Here is a 21,250-nt window from a genome sequence, read left to right on the forward strand (position 1 = left end):
TGGGTTGTTTGTTTATTTGATATTGAGCTGCATGAGCTGCTTGTATATTTTGGAGATTAATCCTTTGTCAGTTGCTTCATTTGCAAATATTTTCTCCCATTCTCAGGGTTGTCTTTTCGTCTTGTTTATGGGTTCCTTTGCTGTGCAAAAGCTTTTAAGTTTAATTAGGTCCGATTTGATTATTTATTTATTTTAACATCTTTATTGGAGTATAATTGCTTTACAATGGTGTGTTAGTTTCTGCTTTACAACAAAGTAAATCAGTTATACATATACATATGTTCCCATATCTCTTCCCTCTTGCATCTCCCTCCCTCCCACCCTCCCTATCCCACCCCTCTAGGTGGTCACAAAACACCAAGCTGATCTCCCTGTGCTATGTGGTGGCTTCCCACTAGCTATCCACCCTACGTTTGGTAGTGTATATATGTCCATGCCACTCTCTCACTTCGTCACAGCTTACCCTTCCCCATCCCCATATCCTCAAGTCCATTCTCTAGTAAGTCTGTGTTTTATTCCCATCCTACTCCTAGTCTCTTCATGACATTTTTTTTCTTAGATTCCATATATATGTGTTAGCATACGGTATTTGTTTTTCTCCTTCTGACTTACTTCACTCTGTATGACAGACTCCAGGTCCATCCACCTCACTACAAATAACTCAGTTTCATTTCTTTTTATGGCGGAGTAATATTCCATTGTATATATGTGCCACATCTTCCTTATCCATTCGTCTGTTGATGGACACTTAGGTTGCTTCCATGTCCTGGCTATTGTAAATAGAGCTGCAATGAACATTGTGGTACATGACTCTTTTTGAATTATGGTTTTCTCAGGGTATATGCCCAGTAGTGGGATTGCTGGGTTGTATGCTAGTTCTATTTGTAGTTTTTTAAGGAACCTCCATACTGTTCTCCATAGTGGCTGTATCAATTTACATTCCTACCAGCAGTGTAAGAGTGTTCCCTTTTCTCCACACCCTCTCCAGCATTTATTGTTTCTAGATTTTTGATGATGGGCATTCTTACTGGTATGAGATGATATCTCATTGTAGTTTTGATTTACATTTATTTAATGATTAATGACGTTGAGCATTCTTTCATGTGTTTGTTGGCAATCTGTATATCTTCTTTGGAGAAATGTCTGTTTAGGTCTTCTGCCTATTTTTGGATTGGGTTGTTTGTTTTTTGGATATTGAGCTGCATGAGCTGCTTGTAAATTTTGGAGATTAATCCTTTGTCAGTTGCTTCATTTGCAACTATTTTCTCCCATTCTGAGGGTTGTCTTTTGGTCTTGTTTATGGTATCCTTTGCTGTGCAAAAGCTTTTAAGTTTCATTAGGTCCCATTTGTTTATTTTTGTTTTTATTTCCATTTCTCTAGTAGGTGGGTCACAAAGGATCTTGCTGTGATTTATGTCATAGAGTGTTCTGCCTATGTTTTCCTCTAAGAGTTTGATAGTGTATGGCCTTAGATTTAGGTCTTTAATCCACTTTGAGTTTATTTTTGTGTATGGTGTTAATGAGTATTCTAATTTCAGTCTGTTACATGTAACCATCCAGTTTTCCCAGCACCACTTATTGAAGAGACTGTCTTTTCTCCATTGTATATTCTTGACATATGGTAGAATCTTATTCCCCCTTGAAAAGGAAGGAAATTCTGACATGCTACAACATGGGTGAACCTTGAGGACATTATGCTAAGTGAAATAATCCAGTCACAAAAAGACAGATAGGTACCCTTTATATGAGGCACCTAGAATCGTGAAATTCATAGAGACAGAAAGTAGAATGGTGGTTGCCAGGGGCTTGGAGGAGGGAGGATGGGGAATTGTTTAATGGATTACAGAGTTTCAGTTTGGGAAGATGAAGAGTTCTGCAGATGGGTTGCACAACAGTTCAACACTACTGAACTACACACTAAAAATTGTTAAGATGGTAAATTTTATGATACATGTATTTTAGCACCTGCCCCCCCACCCCTCACCAAAAGAGCTTATGTCCACATGGATAGTTGGTGTTTCATTTACTCTCAACTATTCTGTGCTTGTCCTAATATGCCATTAATGATTTTCTTTCCACAAAATTAATCATGCATCAGAAGCTAAAGCATCCTTCCCCCAAACGGTTTGTCACTGCCCAGAAAAATAATTTTCACTGTTGATGTGTGGATGCTGTTTGACTCTCCAGCCTCCTCTCTTCAAATCACACCTTCCCACTCTGTGCTCCAGGCAGGATGCATTACAGGTGGTACTTAAAGTTCACCACATTCTCTCTTGCCACATGCTCTTTGCTTTGGTAGTCTTTTCTCCGCTACCTCTCTATGGTAACTTCTACTTTTAGGATTCAGCTGAGGCATCATTCCTTTTGGAAAGTACTTTTGACCCCAGAGTCTGAATCTGGTCCTTCCTCTGGTCAGGCTCGTCCTGGCTACGTGGAATTGTCCTGCTCTGTTTCCCGGTCTGCATCTCACGCTGGACTGTGCCTTACTTACTGGATGTTCCCAGTGTCTAGCACACCGATTGCACAGGGTAGGGGCTCAAAAATCTTTGCTGGAGGATGAACTGTGTCTTGGAAGATACTGCTGTAAGAGAGACATATTCAAAACTGCCCAACACCAATCGCTGATCTGCAACTCTCCGGCTTTTTTTTTTTTTTTTTTTTTTTTTTTGCAGTACGCGGGCCTCTCACAGTTGTGGCCTCTCCCGTTGCGGAGCACCGGCTCCGGATGCGCAGGCTCAGCGGCCATGGCTCACGGGACGAGCCGCTCCATGGCATGTGGGATCTTCCCAGACCGGGGCACGAACCTATGTCCCCTGCATCGGCAGGCGGACTCAACCACTGTGCCACCAGGGAAGCCCCATCTCTGGCTTTTTTTAAAAGTTCATTTTGAATCATTGTGGTAAAATACATGCAACATAAACTTTGCCATCTTAACCATGTTTAAGAGCATAGTTCGTTGGTATTAAGTAGAGTCATATCGCTGTGCAACCGTCACCACCATCCGTCTCCAGAACTCTTCATCTTGCAAAACTGAAACTCTGCACCCATTAAACAATGACTCCGCATTCCTCTCTCTCCTCAGTCCCTGGCAACCACCATTGGGTATGTGTCCTTTTGTGACGTGCTTATTTCATTCAGCATAATGTCCTCAAGGTTCATCTATGTAGTAGTAGCATGGGTCAGAATTGCCTTCATTTTTAAGGCTGAATAATATGCCACCATATATACATATGGTGGCATATGGTACCACATTTATGCATTCATCCATTGATGGACACTTGGGTTGCTTCCACCCCTTGGCTGTTGTGAATGATGCTGCTGTGAACATGGGGTAGCTCTGACTTCTTAAGCATGACAGGTCTGTCCTTGTGCCGTCCATACAGCATCACATAAAAAAACACACCTTTTAGACCCTGAATTCTTACAGCCTCCATCCTGAACCATTTTTCTCCATCCATCTGCTTTCTGTCCTCTCCCAGTCTCCCCAGCGTTGATTTGTGACTTGTTTTCTTCACTTAGAACTGCATCTGTGGTTTCTGTCTGCCTTTGTGATTCATACGCACCCCCTTGTCTGTGGTTTCGGATCAGTCATGTTACAGGTCCAGTCGGAAGACTTGTTTCTCTACCTCGTGGAGTTTGGGATCTCTTGACAGAATGTCTCCCCCTCTTCGTCCCCCTCTACTTTCTCCACCCCACCAGACTTTTCTCTTCCGCTTTGCCAGCTATTCCCATTGGAGAAGGGAGGCTCTGCTGGCAGCAGCCCTCCCATGCTCTGTTCGGCGTGAAGCCCCCCTTCCTTACCCTTGGACCCTACTACTCCCCCTTCCCCCATTCCCCATGATTGCAAGACCTTGGAGAAATGAAAAGTGACCTCTTGAACTAGAGACAGTTGCAAAATATAGCCACCACTCCGAACAGCCCTTGTTAGTAGATTGGGTGGGAGAGTGGCTACTTTCACATCTGTCCTGACTGGGGCCATCCTACTTCTCCCCTGTCATGTGCTGTCTGTCCCTGCAGCACTGTCTTTTTTTAAAAAAATTTTTGTTAGAGTATAGTTGATTTGCAATGTTGTGTTAGTTTCAGGTGTACAGCAAAGTGAATTAGTTATACATATACATATAACCGCTCTTTTTTAGATTCTTTTCCCATAAGGGCCATTACACAGCATTGAGTAGAGTTCCTTGTGCCATACAGCAGGTTCTTATTAGTTATCTATTTTATATATAGTAATGTGGATGGACCTAGAGATTGTCATACTGAGTGAAGTAAGTCAGACACAGAAAAACAGATATCATATGATATCACTTATATGTGGAATCTAAAAAAAGGGTACAAATGAACTTATTTACAAAACAGAAGTAAAGTCACGGATGTAGAAAACAAACTTATGGTTACCAAGGGATAAGGGGGGGAGGGATAAATTGGGGGATTGGGACTGACATATAAGCACTGTCTTTTCACTCTAAACCTGGACACTTAGGTTGCTTCCATTGGAGTGCATGTGTTTTTTGAAACTTAGTGATTTTTGTTTTATTCAGATATGTACCCAGGAGTGGAATTGCTGAGTCATATGGTAGTTCTATTTTTAGTTTTCTGAGAATCCTCCACAGTGGCTGCACCAGCTTACATTACCACCAACAGTGTACGAGGGTTCCCTTTTCTCCAAATTCTTGCCAACATTTGTTATTTGTATTCTTTTTATGATAGCCATTCTGACCAATTGTACACCAAATTTTGTAATGCAACTGATGGACATACAGCAAGGAAGCATCTGAAGCGTTGACTCACTGCATCAAATCTTTAACATCAGTGAGTGGTTAATGAGATTTTTCTACTGTCTGTGATATTGTGCAAGAGTTTTCAAACACATTTTTAAAAGTCTGGGCAACTTAGTTTGAATCATCTCGAATGTTATCCTAACTCTGAGACACAGTGATTGTGACAGCTGGCCCCTGCACAAGAGGGAACACAACAATGGCACAAAAATTATTCGAGACTGATTATACCCCATGTCCTCATCATTTAACATTTTCTCTCTATGGAGAGAGTCTTTGGTTTGTTGCTTTCTCAACTAATGAACCAGCTTCCTGTCTCCTGTTTCACATTTGACAAATTATTTTCAGAGAAAAATCATATCTGCAGTTTCTTGGGGGAACTTCAAGGCAGCCCAGATTTTTCCTGGATGAGTTATAGGGTGGGTTGATGCAGAAAAAATTGCCCCATGAGGTCTCTACCAAGCCCCATCTCTCTGTGGGTTCTAATGAACTCCTGCATGCCCTGCCACATATCCTATAGGACACAGCTGGTCTTCTGTAATCCTTACCTAAGAGCTTCACTCATTTGCTGTGGCATCATGGAATCTTTCTGTTTACCTGGCAGTGCCGGACTGACCTTGTTGATGCTGCTTCTCTATCATCTCTACCAGTATCTTGTTTGTTTCAGTAGGTAAATAATAAATGGGGAGTTTGAGGAAATTATGGATGTTTCATTCACTTGGTAACATAAATGAGGCTGTGAACAAGTCTCCTTTCAGAACTTCCAAAGTATTTTTGATCCTGCTCAGATCAAAAATATCTGGCTATATTTTATTGGCTTGGTGTGGCTTTCCAGTGAGATAGACCTGGGTTCAAATCCCAACTCCACCACTTATTAGTTATATGGCCTTGGGAAACTTATTTAACCTCTTTGTTTTTTCCTTCCTTCAGGAATTAAAAAAAAATCAGAAAAGTACAAGGAAAAATCCAATAAATTCCCATACTCCCACCACTCAGAATTAACTATTTATATTTGAATATATCTTCTTTTAGTCATTCCTGCCCCCCCCATGCTTAGGAAAAAATTACCCTGATAATACATGTGTACACTCTCCTTTTACTCCCCATTTCTTGGGGAATAATGTTTACCTTGTTGGGTTAAAATGAGATAAGATAATTAAACACCTAGCCCAGTGCCTGATCCATAGCAGACAGCTGGTACATGGTAGTTGTTACTTATTTTTCTCCTCCCATGCTTACTTTTCTCTTGGTACATCTCCATTAGAAAATTTAGTACTGGAAAATTGATAAACTTAGAAAAATTATTTTTTTGACAAACTCTTTCTCCTTCTAGGGTGTATTTGTAACCCCCCAACCCCACCTCGAGGAATTGATGTTGATACATGTAGAAATGGATAGAATATACCATACAACTTATTTATATGGCAAATAATAAAAATACATTGAAAGACCAGAACTTTCTGATGAATGATGGACTACATTTGGGAAACCCTTTAAAACAAAATGATTGAACCAAATTTTAGAAAACTGCATGCATTATTTTAAAAAGCTGTAATATTGGAGGAATAGAAAGATTGAGAAGAAAATTGCTTACTTAAACTCTGCTGTGAAAGATTGATTTCTTCCCTGTAGTGATCTTGCAAAGCAAGAGGCTGTTGGGTAATTGATGCTGGGGCTTTATTAATTTATGAAGAGCAGGGAAGGATTAGCTTGTCTGTACTGAAGTGAATTCTCCCCAAGTAACATGTTTAAAAAAAAATCAAGATGATGAGAAATGGAAACAGTTTGTTAATTTAAATGGATGTTCCCTTTTATGGGCTCCCTAGACTGGTTTCGCACTAAAATCTCTGCCCAAATGGAAGGTAACATAATTAAAGAGCAGAGATGCTTGAGTGACCAGGTGGCATCATTTATAATCTACAATGTTGATGTATAAGCTTAAAATATTTTTCCTTTAAAAAAATATTCTGAGTGCCTTTAATACTATATATTTTTGGCGCAATAAGTCATTTACTATAAGAAGTTACTATAAGACAGACAGCATAAGTGCTTTCTCTGTGTCATTTGATCCTTAGAATAACCCTTACGAAGTAGATAGTTTTCCCATTTTATGGATGAGGAAACTGAGATAATTAACTTACCCACGTTTAGATAGTTACTGAGTGGTGGAACCAGGTTTCAAATCCAGGTAGCTGGTTCTAGAGTCTGATTTTATCTGCTATACTATGCTGACTGCCATTATATCTAGAATTTCAGGAGCGTCTTTCACCTGATGAGTAGAGCAACTATGTGATATTTGAGCATCTTATATTTTGGAAACTTGTCAGGGAGACTAAGAATAGTGATTGTGGATTTTTGGGGGGTACATCGTGTAAATGTCAGTCAAAATAACTTTTCATAAACATATCTGCTTATTTCTCTTGTAGTTGAATAAAAAGCCCCCCTTGTTTTTTTGCGGTACGCGGGCCTCTCACTGTTGTGGCCTCTCCCCTTGCAGAGCACAGGCTCCGGACGCGCAGGCTCAGAGGCCATGGCTCACGGGCCCAGCCGCTCCATGGCATGTGGGATCCTCCGGACCGGGGCACGAACCCGCGTCCCCTGTATCGGCAGGCGGACTCCCAGCTACTGCACCACCAGGGAAGCCCAAAAAGCCCTTTTTTAATGAGTGGGAAGGTCTAGCTCTCTTCTTGACGTGATGAGTTTATGATGTTATTGTTCATGTTCATGTACTGAGTGTTGAAAGTGTATGAGCCCCATGCTGGCTGCAGGCAGGGAAGGGGAGAGATCCAACAATGAAGAAGTCTTAGTCCTGGTGCTCAAAGCAGTTTATGATCTATTGAGAAGCCTATAAATAATTCAAGGGCATGGATGAATCAGACGTGGGGGTGGGAGAAGTGTGGTGTCTGAAATACAGGTGTTAATGCGGGTACCATTTAAAAATGTCCAGTCAGCAAGATCCCAACCTGATACTCTTTGTGTCATAGATGCAATTAAAAAATTTTACTGAGTCCCTACTGTATTTCAGGCCCTGTGCAAGAAAATTATTGTGTATTTTCCTAAAACACACTGTGGTACTTAGTTTTCAAGTATTAGGAAGGTTTAAAGTTTAGAGAAACCAGGGTTAACTTTATGTAGCCATAATCTATTCCCTCCTTAGGAGCTGGTGTATCTGATTGAGGCTGGTGTTAGCCCAGAGTGACATACTGCCAAGTAACGCTCTGTGGTAAGCTGGGACTAAAAGATGGTGGTAATTCAAGGTGCCAGTGCTGCTATTTTAAGTACATGAGTATATAATAGGCCACACTCGTATTGTTTCTTTTTTTTTTTTTTTTTTTTTTTTTTTTTTGCGGTATGCGGTATGCGGGCCTCTCACTGCTGTGGCCTCTCCCGTTGCGGAGCACAGGCTCCGGACGCGCAGGCCTAGCGGCCATGGCTCACGGGCTTAGTTGCTCCGCGGCATGTGGGATCTTCCCGGACCAGGGCACGAACCCGTGTCCCCTGCATCGGCAGGCGGGTTCTCAACCACTGCGCCACCAGGGAAGCCCCGTATTGTTTCTTGAAGAGAAGGAGTATGTCGGAAGTATATTTATTAAAAGCATCTGCTTTGGGGCTTCCCTGGTGGCGCAGTGGTTGAGAGTCCGCCTGCCAATGCAGGGAGCGCGGGTTCGTGCCCCGGTCCGGGAGGATCCCACATGCTGCGGAGTGGCTGGGCCCGTGAGCCATGGCCGCTGGGCCTACACATCCGGGACCTGTGCTCCGCGGCGGGAGAGGCCACAACAGTGAGAGGCCTGTGTACCGAAGCATCTGCTTTCTTAGGAGTTTTTCTCTAGTACCAAAACTTTAAGTTGACTTGCAAAAACTAGAACACATATATGACCATTTTTAAGACTACACTGGTGAATTCCTGTATCTATGGAGGTAAAGATAAAAGTGGCTGTAAGTCACCAGATATGCTACCCTTTGAAATGCTGAGGCCTGTATTGACTGACATACCATAAAATTTCTCTTACCTCCAAGTATCTGTCACCCGTGTAATTCAGGAGACTTGCATTTTCCTTTTAATATAGTTCCTAAGATGATTTGCAGTTCCTTTCTAACACCTGTCCTGGACTCTCAGACAATGAGAATAATAATATAAAGATAATGTAAGATTTTTAGTAAATACATAAAAATTCAGTTTGTTCAGAATTCTCTTTTTAAGTAAAGAAAGTATAATGGTACATTAAAAAAAATGTCCTTAATAAGGATTGAAGCCAACTGGATCTCTTCTGCTTAAACTTCAGTTTACCTGAAACTATAACAATCCAAACTGTATTCTCCCAGCATTATAGTTGGTCAGGATTTGTATTGGATTCAGGAAATCTTACAGAGTAAGAGACCTGAATATCAGTTCAGTTGCTTTCAGAGAATCATAGTGTTGGAAACTCTTTTACTGATACTGATGCTTGAACCTCACCTCGTTTTAAATGCCCTTTCACAGCACTCCTGACTGCTGGGCTTGCAGTCTTTGCCTGAGAACTCCAAAGAAAGGACATTTATGATCTCCTGAGGCCGTTTTACTACAGTTATAGTGTCCTTAAATTTTGATGTCTGCCTCTCTATAACCCCATTTAGCAGTTCTGATTTTGCACTTTTGAGTGAACATGAAGGTAACCTCAGTTTTCCTCCCATTGAGTGAGGGCACCAGGGTAAGAAAGCAAAAGAGGAGCATCTGGTGAGGACGTCAGTGGGGGTGTTCTGGCCAGGCAGACTTTCCCTGTGGGTCAGGTCCTGATCCTGTGCTGGTCAGACTTCTGGATAGACTGCGAGCAGGCCATTTTAACCTTTATCTTGTACAATTATCAACAAACACTAGGGAGGACATCCCGAGTGCCTGCTTTGTACCACTACTGTGTTAGAATCTTGACTTTCATTATGCCACCTAATTCTCACAAGTACTCAGGTAAGTATTGTTAATTCTCAAGATGAGGAAACTGAAACGCAGAAATTTTAAGTAACTTGCCCAAGGGCATAGAGCTAGTAAGTATGGATGTTGGCATTCTAATCTCGGTCTCCCCGCCATGTGGGCAGGCCCTTTCTGATACACCACATTGCCTCCTGAGGCCTTATCAGGTGCAGCTTTTATGAGCTCCCTCATCAGTTCACATGTTCTACAGTCTTCTCTTCTGAATGAATCCATCTGGGAGATCTAAGGCTGTCAGGCCAGCTAAGCCAACATTCATGTTAATTCTAATCTCTCTCCTCTTCCTGATACCTCTCTAGTCTTACCATCAAAGTTAAGCATATTATTTTCAAAGGTATCACTTTTTTTTTCTCTCTAAGAACATATATTTCTAAGCCAAACTGATCTGCATCAATAGGTATGAGAAACCTCTCCTTTCACATCCCTCTACTGGGTCTAAAAGGATCTCAGAATGGCTTAGTATAAAGGTTGGGAAATCTTAGCTAAATAGTTGTGACCAGGTTGAACAATGATTTCATCTTCTAAAGTGATGGGTCTCAGTCTTCCAGACTGAGATCCACTCCTGCTGTTCAAATAAAGGGCTAAATATCATAATTATGAGAAGAGCACAGATGAGCTTGGTCTTTGGCCTACTTTCAGGTGAAATTTAATAGTTCAGTAAAATGAAGCCCTGGGAAAATATTGGAATGTATGATACCTAGGAGGAGGTAGAGATAATGGTATCCCTCCAAGTACTTACATAGTATTTAATTAATTAATTATTTTTTAATTGAATTATCGTTGATGTACAATGTTTATGTTACAGATGTACAATATAGTGGTTCACAATTTTTAAAGGTTATACTCCATTTATAATTATTGTGTTTGCTATAATCACACTCCCTGACCTCAGACTATACTATAAAGCTACAGTAAACAAAACAGTATGGTACTGGGAAAACTGGACAGCTACAGGTAAAACAATGAAATTAGAACATTCTCTAACATCATGTACAAAAATAAATAAAGCCTAAATGTAAGACTGGATACCATAAAACTCCTAGGGGAAAACTTTGGTAGAACACTCTGACAAAAATTGTAACAATATTTTTTTTGCATAGTATTTTATTTTTAAATTTTTAAAATGTTTTTATTGGAGTATAATTGCTTTACAATGATCTGTTAGTTTCTGCTTTATAACCAAGTGAATCAGTTATACATATACATATATCCCCGAATCTCTTCCCTCTCACATCTCCCTCCCTCCCATCCTCCTTATCCCACCCTTCTAGCGGTCACAAAGCACCGAGCTGATCTCCCTGTGCTATGCGACCGCTTCCCACTAACTAACTATTTCACATTTGGTAGTGTATATATGTCCATATATACACTACCACTCTCTCACTTTGTCCCAGTTTACCCTTCCCCCTCCCTGTGTCCTCAAGTCCATTCTCTAGTAGGTCTGTGTCTTTATTCCCATCTTGCCCCTAGGTTCTTCATGACCATTTCTTTTTTTTTTTAGATTCCATATATATGTGTTAGCATACGGTATTTGTTTTTCTCTTTCTGACTTACTCTACTCTGTATGACAGACTCTAGGTCCATCCACCTCACTACAAATAACTCAATTTTGTTCTTTTTATGGCTGAGTAATATTCCATTGTATATATGTGCCACATCTTCTTTATCCTTTCATCTGTTGATGGACACTTAGGTTGCTTCCATGTCCTGGCTATTGTAAATAGAGCTGCAATGAACATTTTGGTACATGACTCTTTTTGAATTATGGTTTTCTCAGGGTATATGCCCAGTAGTGGGATTGCTGGGTCATATGGTAGTTCTATTTTCAGTTTTTTAAGGAACTTCCATACTGTTCTCCATAGTGGCTGTATCAATTTACATTCTCACCAACAGTGTATGAGGGTTCCCTTTTCTCCACACCCTCTCCAGCATTTATTGTTTGTACATTTTTTGATGATGGCCATTCTGACTGGTGTGAGATGATGTCACATTGTAGTTTTGATTTTGCATAGTATTTTAAATGAACCTTTCACATTGTCCTATCACTACCCACTTTGTCTGTCCCTCATTAAACTATAAGTTTCTTGAGGGTAGAGAACATACTGAATTCATAATTTTATTCCCCACAGGCCATAGCACAATGCCTTTCCCACAGCAGTTGAGGAATAAATGTTTATTTCACGAATGAGTGAATGAATAAAAGAAATAAGAAGATGTCTTATGTGGGCAACATAAACCTACCTCAAGTGGTGCTGAATCAGTTTCAGTTATTCTGAAGCAAGAGAATACTTCCTAGAAAATAGAAAATCTTGGGTTAGCTATGTATCTGAAGTTACATGGACCTGGATGCAGGTCCATGCAACATACATGTAAATACACCATGTAAATACACCATAGTGTATTTCCACTATGGTACTGTGAAATGGGACTTCACTCCAGCTAGGAATTAAATTTTTATATTAGATAAGTTTTGAATTTAAAACTTTCTGGCCTGTAAGTAAAACCAGTTATTCTTAAAATACTTCGTCCAAAATATTTGAGTGTGCTTGGGGGGGAATGTTAAGAGTGGTTTTGGTTTTGAAAAACTGATTAAAATGAATGATTAACTGATTATCTGATTAAAATGAATGGTCCTGAGAAAGCATAAGCAGGGACTATTGGGAGGTAGAAGACAGTGCTGAATGTGATTTGGTATTGCAATGTCAAAGCTTCTCTGTTCCACGCTGGACAGAATCCTTTCTCTGTGATAAACACAATACAAAAGCTACACCTGATTGTCTTCAAGGATGCCTGTATTTAAGTAGAGAAATAGGTTTTTATGACTAAGAAGGGAAACCATACAAAAAGAAAACAAAATGTCCCATGTACGTCATGTGATGTGTCAGATAATTATAAGGTTTTTCCTTTCCCCTTGGTTTCTTCCTGCTGTCGCTCTTCTCTCTCTTTCATGAGGGAAAGTGGTTATGATGCTCGTCTCCATGAGCTCATAGTTTTGTGGGCTCCGTCCTGGATAATGAGTTGAAGGAACTGCTTATTAAGGCCCTACACTTTTTTTTTTTTTTTTTGGCGGCACGTGGGCCTCTCACTGTTGTGGGCTCTCCCTTTGCCGAGCACAGGCTCAGTGGCCATGGCTCATGGGCCCAGCCACTCCGCAGCATGTGGGATCTTCCCGGACTGGGGCACGAACCCATGTCCCCTGCATCGGCAGGCGGACTCTCAACCACTGTGCCACCAGGGAAGCCCTAAGGCCCTACTCTTAAGTAGTTCTGAGGAGAGTGTTAGCTTCTTATGTGACTGATCACAGTTTACCATCCGTTTAGGAGATATTACTTTTCCTATTTAGGAGTTGCTCACAGACCTTCAGAAATTGTGGGGAGAGCAGAGAGGAGAAGAGTGACTTTTATGCCACCAGACCACTACCCTTTTCACTAGCACAAGTGCAAAGACTTACCATCTCCTGTCCGATGGGAGACAGTGCTGGCCCTGATGTTAGGTACAATCTCTTCTGACCCTTTGAGACTTGTGGGTTGGAGAACAGCTGCCAGGGGCCTCTGAAGCCGTGAGGATGAGTTCCAGGCTCACCTTCTCAGAGCAGACCAGCTCCCTGTGTTTTCTCTCTCTGCTGCAGGTTTCTAGAGCTTTTTCTCTTGATAACTGTCACCACTGGCTCTGTTCAGTTCCTGAAGATAAACACAAAGGCCCTTTGTATTTTAAGATTTTACTGTTAAACGAAAGTAACATCATTAGGAAATCACAGGAATCCCAGACCTGATTCCCTTCTGGAAGCCCCGTGGGACATAGCTTTTATTTATGCTGGACTTGCTTTTTCTTCTGGCTTGTCCCCTTTCTCCATTAAAGGAATAGTTTGCTCTCAAGGAAGCCTCACTGCCAGCACATAAGCCTGAAGATGCAGGGGTAGCTGAATGATCCCTACTTCCTTGTTTTGGCCTGGGAGCTTAGATCTCTGGGGATATACCATGGGTATTGGACTCTCTGAGACATTCAGAGTATTTCCTCAAAACACTCATTTTCTTTAGCAAGCCAGTAACAGATTCTCATCCGATGTGAAGTTTTCCTTTTCCCAAATTCAGCTTAAATCATAACTGCTCTGGACCATGCTAAGGTACAATTTGCCCAAATGTGAATTCATTGATATTATTTGATTAGTAAAAATCACCCAGTGAAGAGTGATGGTAAGTTGGCTTTGGCTGGAAATCTCACCAGCTGAGATCCTCAAGCAGAGCTCATGCTGGCATTGTTTCCTCTGCAGGTTGACTTCAGATGACATCTTTTGCTTTTGGAAAACAATATTCCAGACACGAGTAAGAAACTATGAGTCATACAATAAATATAATGCTAGGCTTGTGCCATAGCTAGAGCATTGTATTTTAGTGCTTAATTATCTGTTTGCTACGAAACTTGGTAGTCTTGGCTTTCCTCTCCAATGTAAACAAAATAATATTATTTAATTCTTTCATTATGTTTTGCTTTAATAGTAGAAACTCTTAAATTTTTTTTTGTGAGTTTCAACTTCTATGTAGTTTACAATGGGAAGTTTTCAAGAAAGCTTTTTTTTTTAAAGTCAGTTTTTCCTTGTAATAAATCTGAGTGAAATAGAATTTTTATCTTGAAAGTAAACAAGCCCCTGTCACTAATAGTAAGCAAAATGCTATAACTGAAGAATTTCAGAGACAGGCCTTTTTGTCAGCCATGACACATCTGGGTGGGTTGGCAATCTAGGGTCTACACTTTGGCTTCTTTGGCAGCCCAGAAATTTGATTTCTTCAGCTCACTGAGAGTTGAGCAAACTCAGGGACATTGACCACTGTTAACTGGTCAGCGTGTCCTCTCCTCAGCGGCAAAGTCTCTATGAGAAGCCAAATGACAATCAGAAGTTTGCTTGGTGAGCAGGGAGTCTGAGCCAAAGAGTGTGGGATGGTCTGAGTGGTGGATGTCAGCCAGGCCTGTTCGTCCTCCTTTCTATCCCAGAGGCAGTGTTGTAAAGCAGAGCCCATTGACGCTCCTCTTGGCCGGCGAGGCTGTCTTTCCTGCTGGCCCACTGCTAAAACTGAGCATAAACAGCCTTTCTTGTTAAAAGAGAACATGAACCCTCTATGGTTTGAGAAGATGAGAGCTCTGGAAGACGATACTGTGCATGCACTTAACCACCTTGGTCTGGATTTTCCCTCTCCTTCCAGTTTTCTTCCTTTAACTATGGGTGTTCATCACCATCTTCACCCAGGGGTCTGTGTTGCCCTCTAAAAAACTGTCCAAAGCCAAACATCAGATATCTTTCAATTATCGTTCTCAGGCTAGAGCAGTCAAGGGACATCTTATTAAAATTACGAGAAAGCTGAAGGAGAACAAACATGTACTGAAACTATAAGCATCAGGCTGAATAAGTGTAGATTTCTGTACCTGAGATTGGTGTGAAATGTTGGGAAATCTAAGCCAAACAGTTCATCACAACCAGGTTCAACAATGATTTTATCTTCTAAAGTGATGAGGCAGACTACTGCCTGTTTCAAGGCATCTTTATCTCAGTCAGGTGGGCATAACTGAATAGCTTCTATATCCCTATCAGCTGGCTTTACTTTTGCAGATGACAAATGACATTTTAACAGATTTTTGTGTGTGAAATGTATATTTCATGCTTAGTGTTATATCATTTCTGACATTGTCCTCAAATTCTGAGGGCAATTCACAAAGTCCAGAATGTGCTGATTACAAAATAAGTGTGCCGGAGTCATGTGAAGGACTTCTTTTTTAGTTCTTTCAGAATATCATTAGAAATGCATTTTTTAAAAAGTTAATACTTTCAATCAATAGCAGCCATTGTTTTTTAAAAATTTATTTATATGTAAGTATAGTTGATTTACAATGTGGTATTAGTTTCTGGTGTACAACAGAGTAATTCAGTTATATATATATAATATTCTTTTTCATATTCTTTTCTATTATGGTTTATTACAGGATATTGATTATAGTTCCCTGTGCTATACAGTAGGACCTTATTGTTTGTCTGCTTTATATATAATAGTTTGTATCTGCTAATCCCAAACTCTAATTTATCCCTCCCCCACCTCCTTTTCCCTTTGGTAGCCATAAGTTTGTTTTCTATGTCTGTGAGTCTGTCTCTGTTTCATAAATAAGTTCATAAGTTCATTTGTGTCATGTTTTAGATTCTGCATATAAATGATATCATATGGTATTTGTCTTTCTCTTTCTGACTTACTTCACTTAGTATGATAATCTGTAGGTCCAACCATGTTGCTGCAAATGGCAAAAATTTCATTCTTTTTTATGGGTGAATAGTATTCCATTGTATATATGTCACATCTTCTTTATCCATTCATCTGTTGATTAGTAGTCATTGTTTTTGATGCTCACACTGTTCCATCTTTGGCCAATAGTATCCTATTTGTGTGGCTCTCATGTCTTTTTGACATGACCCCATTAGTCTTGGAGCACTTCCTTCCTTCCTGAATTCATCAATATATGTCAGGCTCATCTTGTACTTTTTCTGGCCCAGATCTGGAATCAGTTGCACCTCAAAGGAGCCCTGGTTCCTTTTAGTGGGGGATGGTTTTTAGAGACCACATCCTGAGTGCTGGGGGTGTTCACTGCTGCTGGGTTGTCCTTAGTTCTAAATCTATTCAGTGGCTTTATATGTATTTTTTAAAAGAAAAAAGATGAGTTCATACTATTATTTCCATTTAAAATATACTATTGCAGGATTAAAAAAACAATTTCTTTGGTTGCACACTTATATTTTCTGTTACACTGAAAACATCTTGGTTTCTTTTGACCTTAACATATTTATTTATTTTTTCATTAAGAAAACATGTAGACTTTAATATTCGAGTAAGAAATTCACAGAAAATATCATATAACTGCTTAGTTAACATACCAAAAAAAGTTCAACTGCGCTACTAATAAAAATGCCAATAAAAACAACAAAATGACAGTTCTTTTTATCAAAGCAGCAAGTGTTTAAATGATAATACTGAGAGCTGTTGAAGATGGAGGATGAAAAGGTGTCAACCAGAGACTAAACTGGTGCAATCCTTTAAGATTTAATTTAGCAATATATGTCATATAGATGATTATGCCTTTAGATCCAATAACCCCACTGTGGAAATTCATTTCAGTGTGTTCAAAAATCTAGTAAAGCTTAGTCAACAAAGGTATCCATCACAACGTTACTTAGTGAAACATTTAAAATCACCCCCAATTAGCAGACTGATTATGATGTTAACATAATTATTTATTTAGGTTATCCTATAGTGTATATAAGAATTAATAACACCAATATTATTAATAACAGTAATGCTACTGACTGACATTTAAGACTTCTTTGCAGCTCTTTTTGCCCTTGGAGTCTTTACCACCATTGATATACAGGCATAACACTACACTCTAAAACAACTTACTCATTTTTTCTGTGTTCTTATGCCATCAACAGGATTTCTAGTTAGGTTCATTTGTTTCCATTCATTTTCAAATTTTAGGGTTTTTTTTGCTTGATTTATTAATATTATTAATATAAGATGTTATTCCAGAGTCAAAACTACATAAGGCACATAGAGAAACCTGTTTTCTATTCCCCTCTCTTCTACACTGTTCCCTTGCACATAAATACTTTTTAGTTTTTTTAAATCCATCTGGTGTTCCTTCTCTAAATATTAGCATATGCAAATACCTTTGTATTTCCCTCCATATCCTTTCCTTTCTTATGACTTATTCATCTTTATGATTAATATCCATTGGTGAATATCGTAATGTCGTAGTTTAAGAATGATTTTTTTTAAAAAAGTAATTATCACTAAGCGTTCTGCCTACTGCAGTCTGGCTAGAGAGACGGGGAAGCACTTAAAAAAAAAAACAAGCCTGCTCTTAATGGAACACTTTCATCTTGAAGTCTACTCTTCCAAAAGAAACAACCATTATTATAATAATAATTATAGATGTAATTAATATACAAAGTATATATTAATAGTAATATAATAATAACGTGCTTCCTATGCCTCTCTAAAATGCCAAGAAAAAGAGTTTAACACAATTTGGGATGAAGCTGGTGCTTCACCTTCCACCAACGTTCCCGCCGCGCTGCTAGATTCTTCCTGTGGTCTTTTGACCGACTCTTGCAAGGCTGCTCCGATAAGGGGGGCACTTGCATCTCTCTGACGTTCTGCACCTGAGACTTGCTCCCTTTGGTGCTCCCTCCTGCACCTCCCAGATCTTGGGAGAAGCACGGAAATTGTTACTGCTTCTGGTCCCCGGGCGCAGTTGCTCAGCCGCCCGCTCCCGGGCTCCGGGTCTCTGCGGCTCCGCAGCGCAGGTGCCGGGAGCTAAAGGCAGCCCCGCCTGCGCACGGTGATGCCGGGATTGGGGGCGGGAGCGTTGCCTCCGTCTCCGCACGCTCGCTCGCTCCCGCCCTCCTCCCCGCCCCAAGTCCTCTTCTATCTCAGCCTTGCAGGCTCCGCACTGCAGATCCCTGCCGGCCGCCCCGCGCTTGGCGGCTCCCGTGGTGCTCCGCAGGGTCCCTTGACCCCCGAGCACTCTTGCTGCTTTCGAGAGACCCTCGACTAACCGGTCTTGCTGAGCCCCACGCGCGCGAAGCCGCTGCACCGGCGGGACAGTGAGGACCCAGGCGGACGGCGGCCACACGGGAGCCCAGGGTGCTCTCGGATGCGGCAGGACAAGCTGACCGGCTCCCTTAGGCGCGGAGGGAGATGCCTGAAGCGGCAGGGCGGCAGCGGCGGCGGCGGCGGCGGCGTGGGCACCATCCTGAGCAATGTGCTCAAGAAGCGCAGCTGCATTTCCCGGACCGCGCCCCGGCTGCTCTGCACCCTGGAGCCGGGTGAGGACCCGGGGCGGCAGATGGGGCACTGGAAAGTAGCGTGGCGGCCCCGGAGCTGGTGCCTCTGCCTCAGCCGAACTCCGCGTAGGCCGGGGAACACCCGCCGGCAGCCCGGTGCTGGGTACCGCGGCTGGGAGCAGGAGGGGCTGGGTCGGCCTGGGAGGGAAGAGCGCGGACCGAGGCCTGGGCGGGGGCAGCGGCCTCCCACGGCTCGGAGGACCGGCTGCTCCCGCCGGCTTCCCGCGCGCCCCCATCCCACGGCCTGTGTGCGGTCTAGCCCTGCTTGTGCCGGGAGCTGCTGGCGAGCGATGCGCTCGGTCTTCTCCGAGTGGTGGGAAAGCGTTGGCGGCTAACCGGGCTATCAGAGGCCGAGCAACCAGTTGTGCTTCGGACCCACAAGAAGCCACACCTTGAAAGAGGTGTGTGAGGCGGAGAAAGGCACAGGTCTGATGCTTGGCGTCAGAGGAGGAGGCAGTGACCGCGAAGGAAAACATCGGGTGCATTTTCTTGAGGGTCCCTGTTTTGTGAGTGCCGGGATCGTCTCACCTGAAGCCTCTAATTTGTGTGTCCGGGTGGAGAGCGGGCAGGAAACACTCCTGCAAAGTAGAGATTCTTTCTATAGGTAAAGACTGAGAGTTCTCCTGGCTGTGCTAGGCTAGGTAGGCCCTTTCTGTTGTCAGCCTGGGTTTACACATCTCTGCTTCTCCAGGCTGCATAACTCCGCGTCTGCTCCACCACCCGGCCTCCCTCCGCAGGGTTTTATGAGCCCGGCCCTGGCGCGCGGGCCCCTGGGCATAAGGCTTTCTCGCTAGGGGTGGCCGCAGAGGGAGCCGGCTGTACTCGTACCCGTGCGTAGCGCACACTTGCCCCCGGAGTGGCACCAGCTGGCTTCCAGGTGGGTTCGTCCTACCCCAACCCCACCCCACCCCGCCTTCGAGCGCCTTTGGGGACCTGCTGTCCTGAGGCTGTAGGGGAGAATCTGTCGAGGCACTGAGCCCCAAAGGGTGTAACACATCGCTGCCTTTCCGAACCTCGTGGTTTCTTTGTTTTTCTCCCCAAGGAAGTGTCTAGTTGCAGAGACTGTAGTAGTTATTCACCGTCTTCCTTTAGCCTTAAAAAAAGAAATCTCCTTCCCACGTTAAAAGTGTTTTGTATTTCTGAATCCGGAACAGCCAGTGATTACCAGATGAAACATAAACCTTCTCCCCTCCCTTATTCAGTTAGAAGAGGTGGAAATGACCTGATTTCAGCTTTTGCCTGCAGGCAGCGAATGATCAATTCCAGTTAAATCCTGTGACTCATTTTTGATAGTGAGAAAATAGTTGTGATTTTGACTAACCCCAGCCGGGTTTCAGCTCGGCAAGGCGATCGGCATCGTGCCCAGCAGGTACTTCGAAAAAGTCAAGGGAGCGTATTCGGTCATACATGCAAGGAATCCGAGGCTTTTAGGTCGGTTGAAATAGGAGCGTGAGACCGAATTTCCTGGTCTTTGTTATAATAAAGCAAACGTCATGACTATACGCTCCTCCATTCAGCACCCTGTGTCTGGACAGCAACCTCACAAAGAGGTCCGTTTTATCGTGTCTTAAATCATGTGCGCCAGCTGGAGGCACTCTTGTGGTCTTTGTATCATTGCGCTGCACTGAGGCAGGACTTAATTTAAACCATCTCAGAGAATTGGGCATCCTTTGGGGTACTTAATATACCTTCGAAGAAGGAAATCTTATCTATCTAGGCAGAGTATGGTTTTGACCCTGAAGCTCTGAAGAGAATGATCAGGGCATTGATTGGATGCCTGGGATTCTCTGTCACACACAGCTTGACTTTAGAAATCTAGGACCCAACTCATGTATACACAGTATTCTTCTAGGACTCCAAGAAGGACATCTTCATACTGTCACGGGCTTGGGCAAATCAGACACATCTCTTTTCAGCTTCTTGACTCCATATATGTTTTTTAAAAGACACCCGCATAGCACAGGGAGATCAGCTCGGTGCTTTGTGACCACCTAGAGGGGTGGGATAGGGAGGGTGGGAGGGAGATGTAAGAGGGAGGGGATATGGGGATATATGTATACATATAGCTGATTCACTTTGTTATAAAGCAGAAACTAACACACCATTGTAAAACAATTATACTCCAATAAAGATGTTAAAAAAATTGTCATGGAATTTCACCTCAATAATAAAAAAAGCCCAATGTGAATATAGTGTATAATCTTTATATATTTTCCTATTTATTTACTTCTATTCCATAGATTTGGGGTTTGAGTCAAAGAAGTTTAAAGTTGTAGATAACTTGGAATTAGAGTTCAGTTATATTTTTGGCTTGGAGTCTGTAATTAAACATGTAAACTTAACTTTAATGAAAAAGTCTACCATGACAGAATTTAAAAATACATGAAAATCGCTAAATAGTCTTGTTAAAATGGATTATTCCACAAGTGGGAAAGCAGTGACATTATTTTTATAACTTTTGATATTTCACTGAAGTTACCTTAATAGACTTAGTCCATGCAAGTGTCCTAGAAAACAAACTGCTGTAAGTAGAGAATTCTCTTCCTAAGTTTCATAAATATTAATTATACTGTGCTAAGTGATTTACAGTTAATTATTGCAACAACTAACTGAGATAGACGTTATCCTCAT

At 41.9% G+C, this 21,250-nt stretch overlaps 1 protein-coding gene across 4 annotated transcripts in view; it reads left to right on the plus strand.

Moving 5' to 3' along the window:
• Positions 1-21,250, plus strand: part of TBC1D30 (TBC1 domain family member 30) — an 87,908-nt gene that overhangs the window by 24,098 nt on the left and 42,560 nt on the right. The window contains exon 1 of one of the 4 annotated variants that reach the window (XM_059080342.2): positions 18,130-18,601. The exons of the other annotated variants lie outside the window; for them this stretch is intronic. Within the exon in view, the coding sequence (XP_058936325.1) occupies positions 18,430-18,601 (172 nt within the window). The 5' untranslated portion in view covers positions 18,130-18,429. Of the gene's footprint in view, positions 1-18,129; positions 18,602-21,250 lie in introns of those variants that run through there. 4 annotated transcript variants of the gene reach the window in all.

Source organism: Kogia breviceps, chromosome 12 (assembly GCF_026419965.1).
Source record: "Kogia breviceps isolate mKogBre1 chromosome 12, mKogBre1 haplotype 1, whole genome shotgun sequence".
NCBI lineage: Eukaryota > Metazoa > Chordata > Mammalia > Artiodactyla > Physeteridae > Kogia > Kogia breviceps.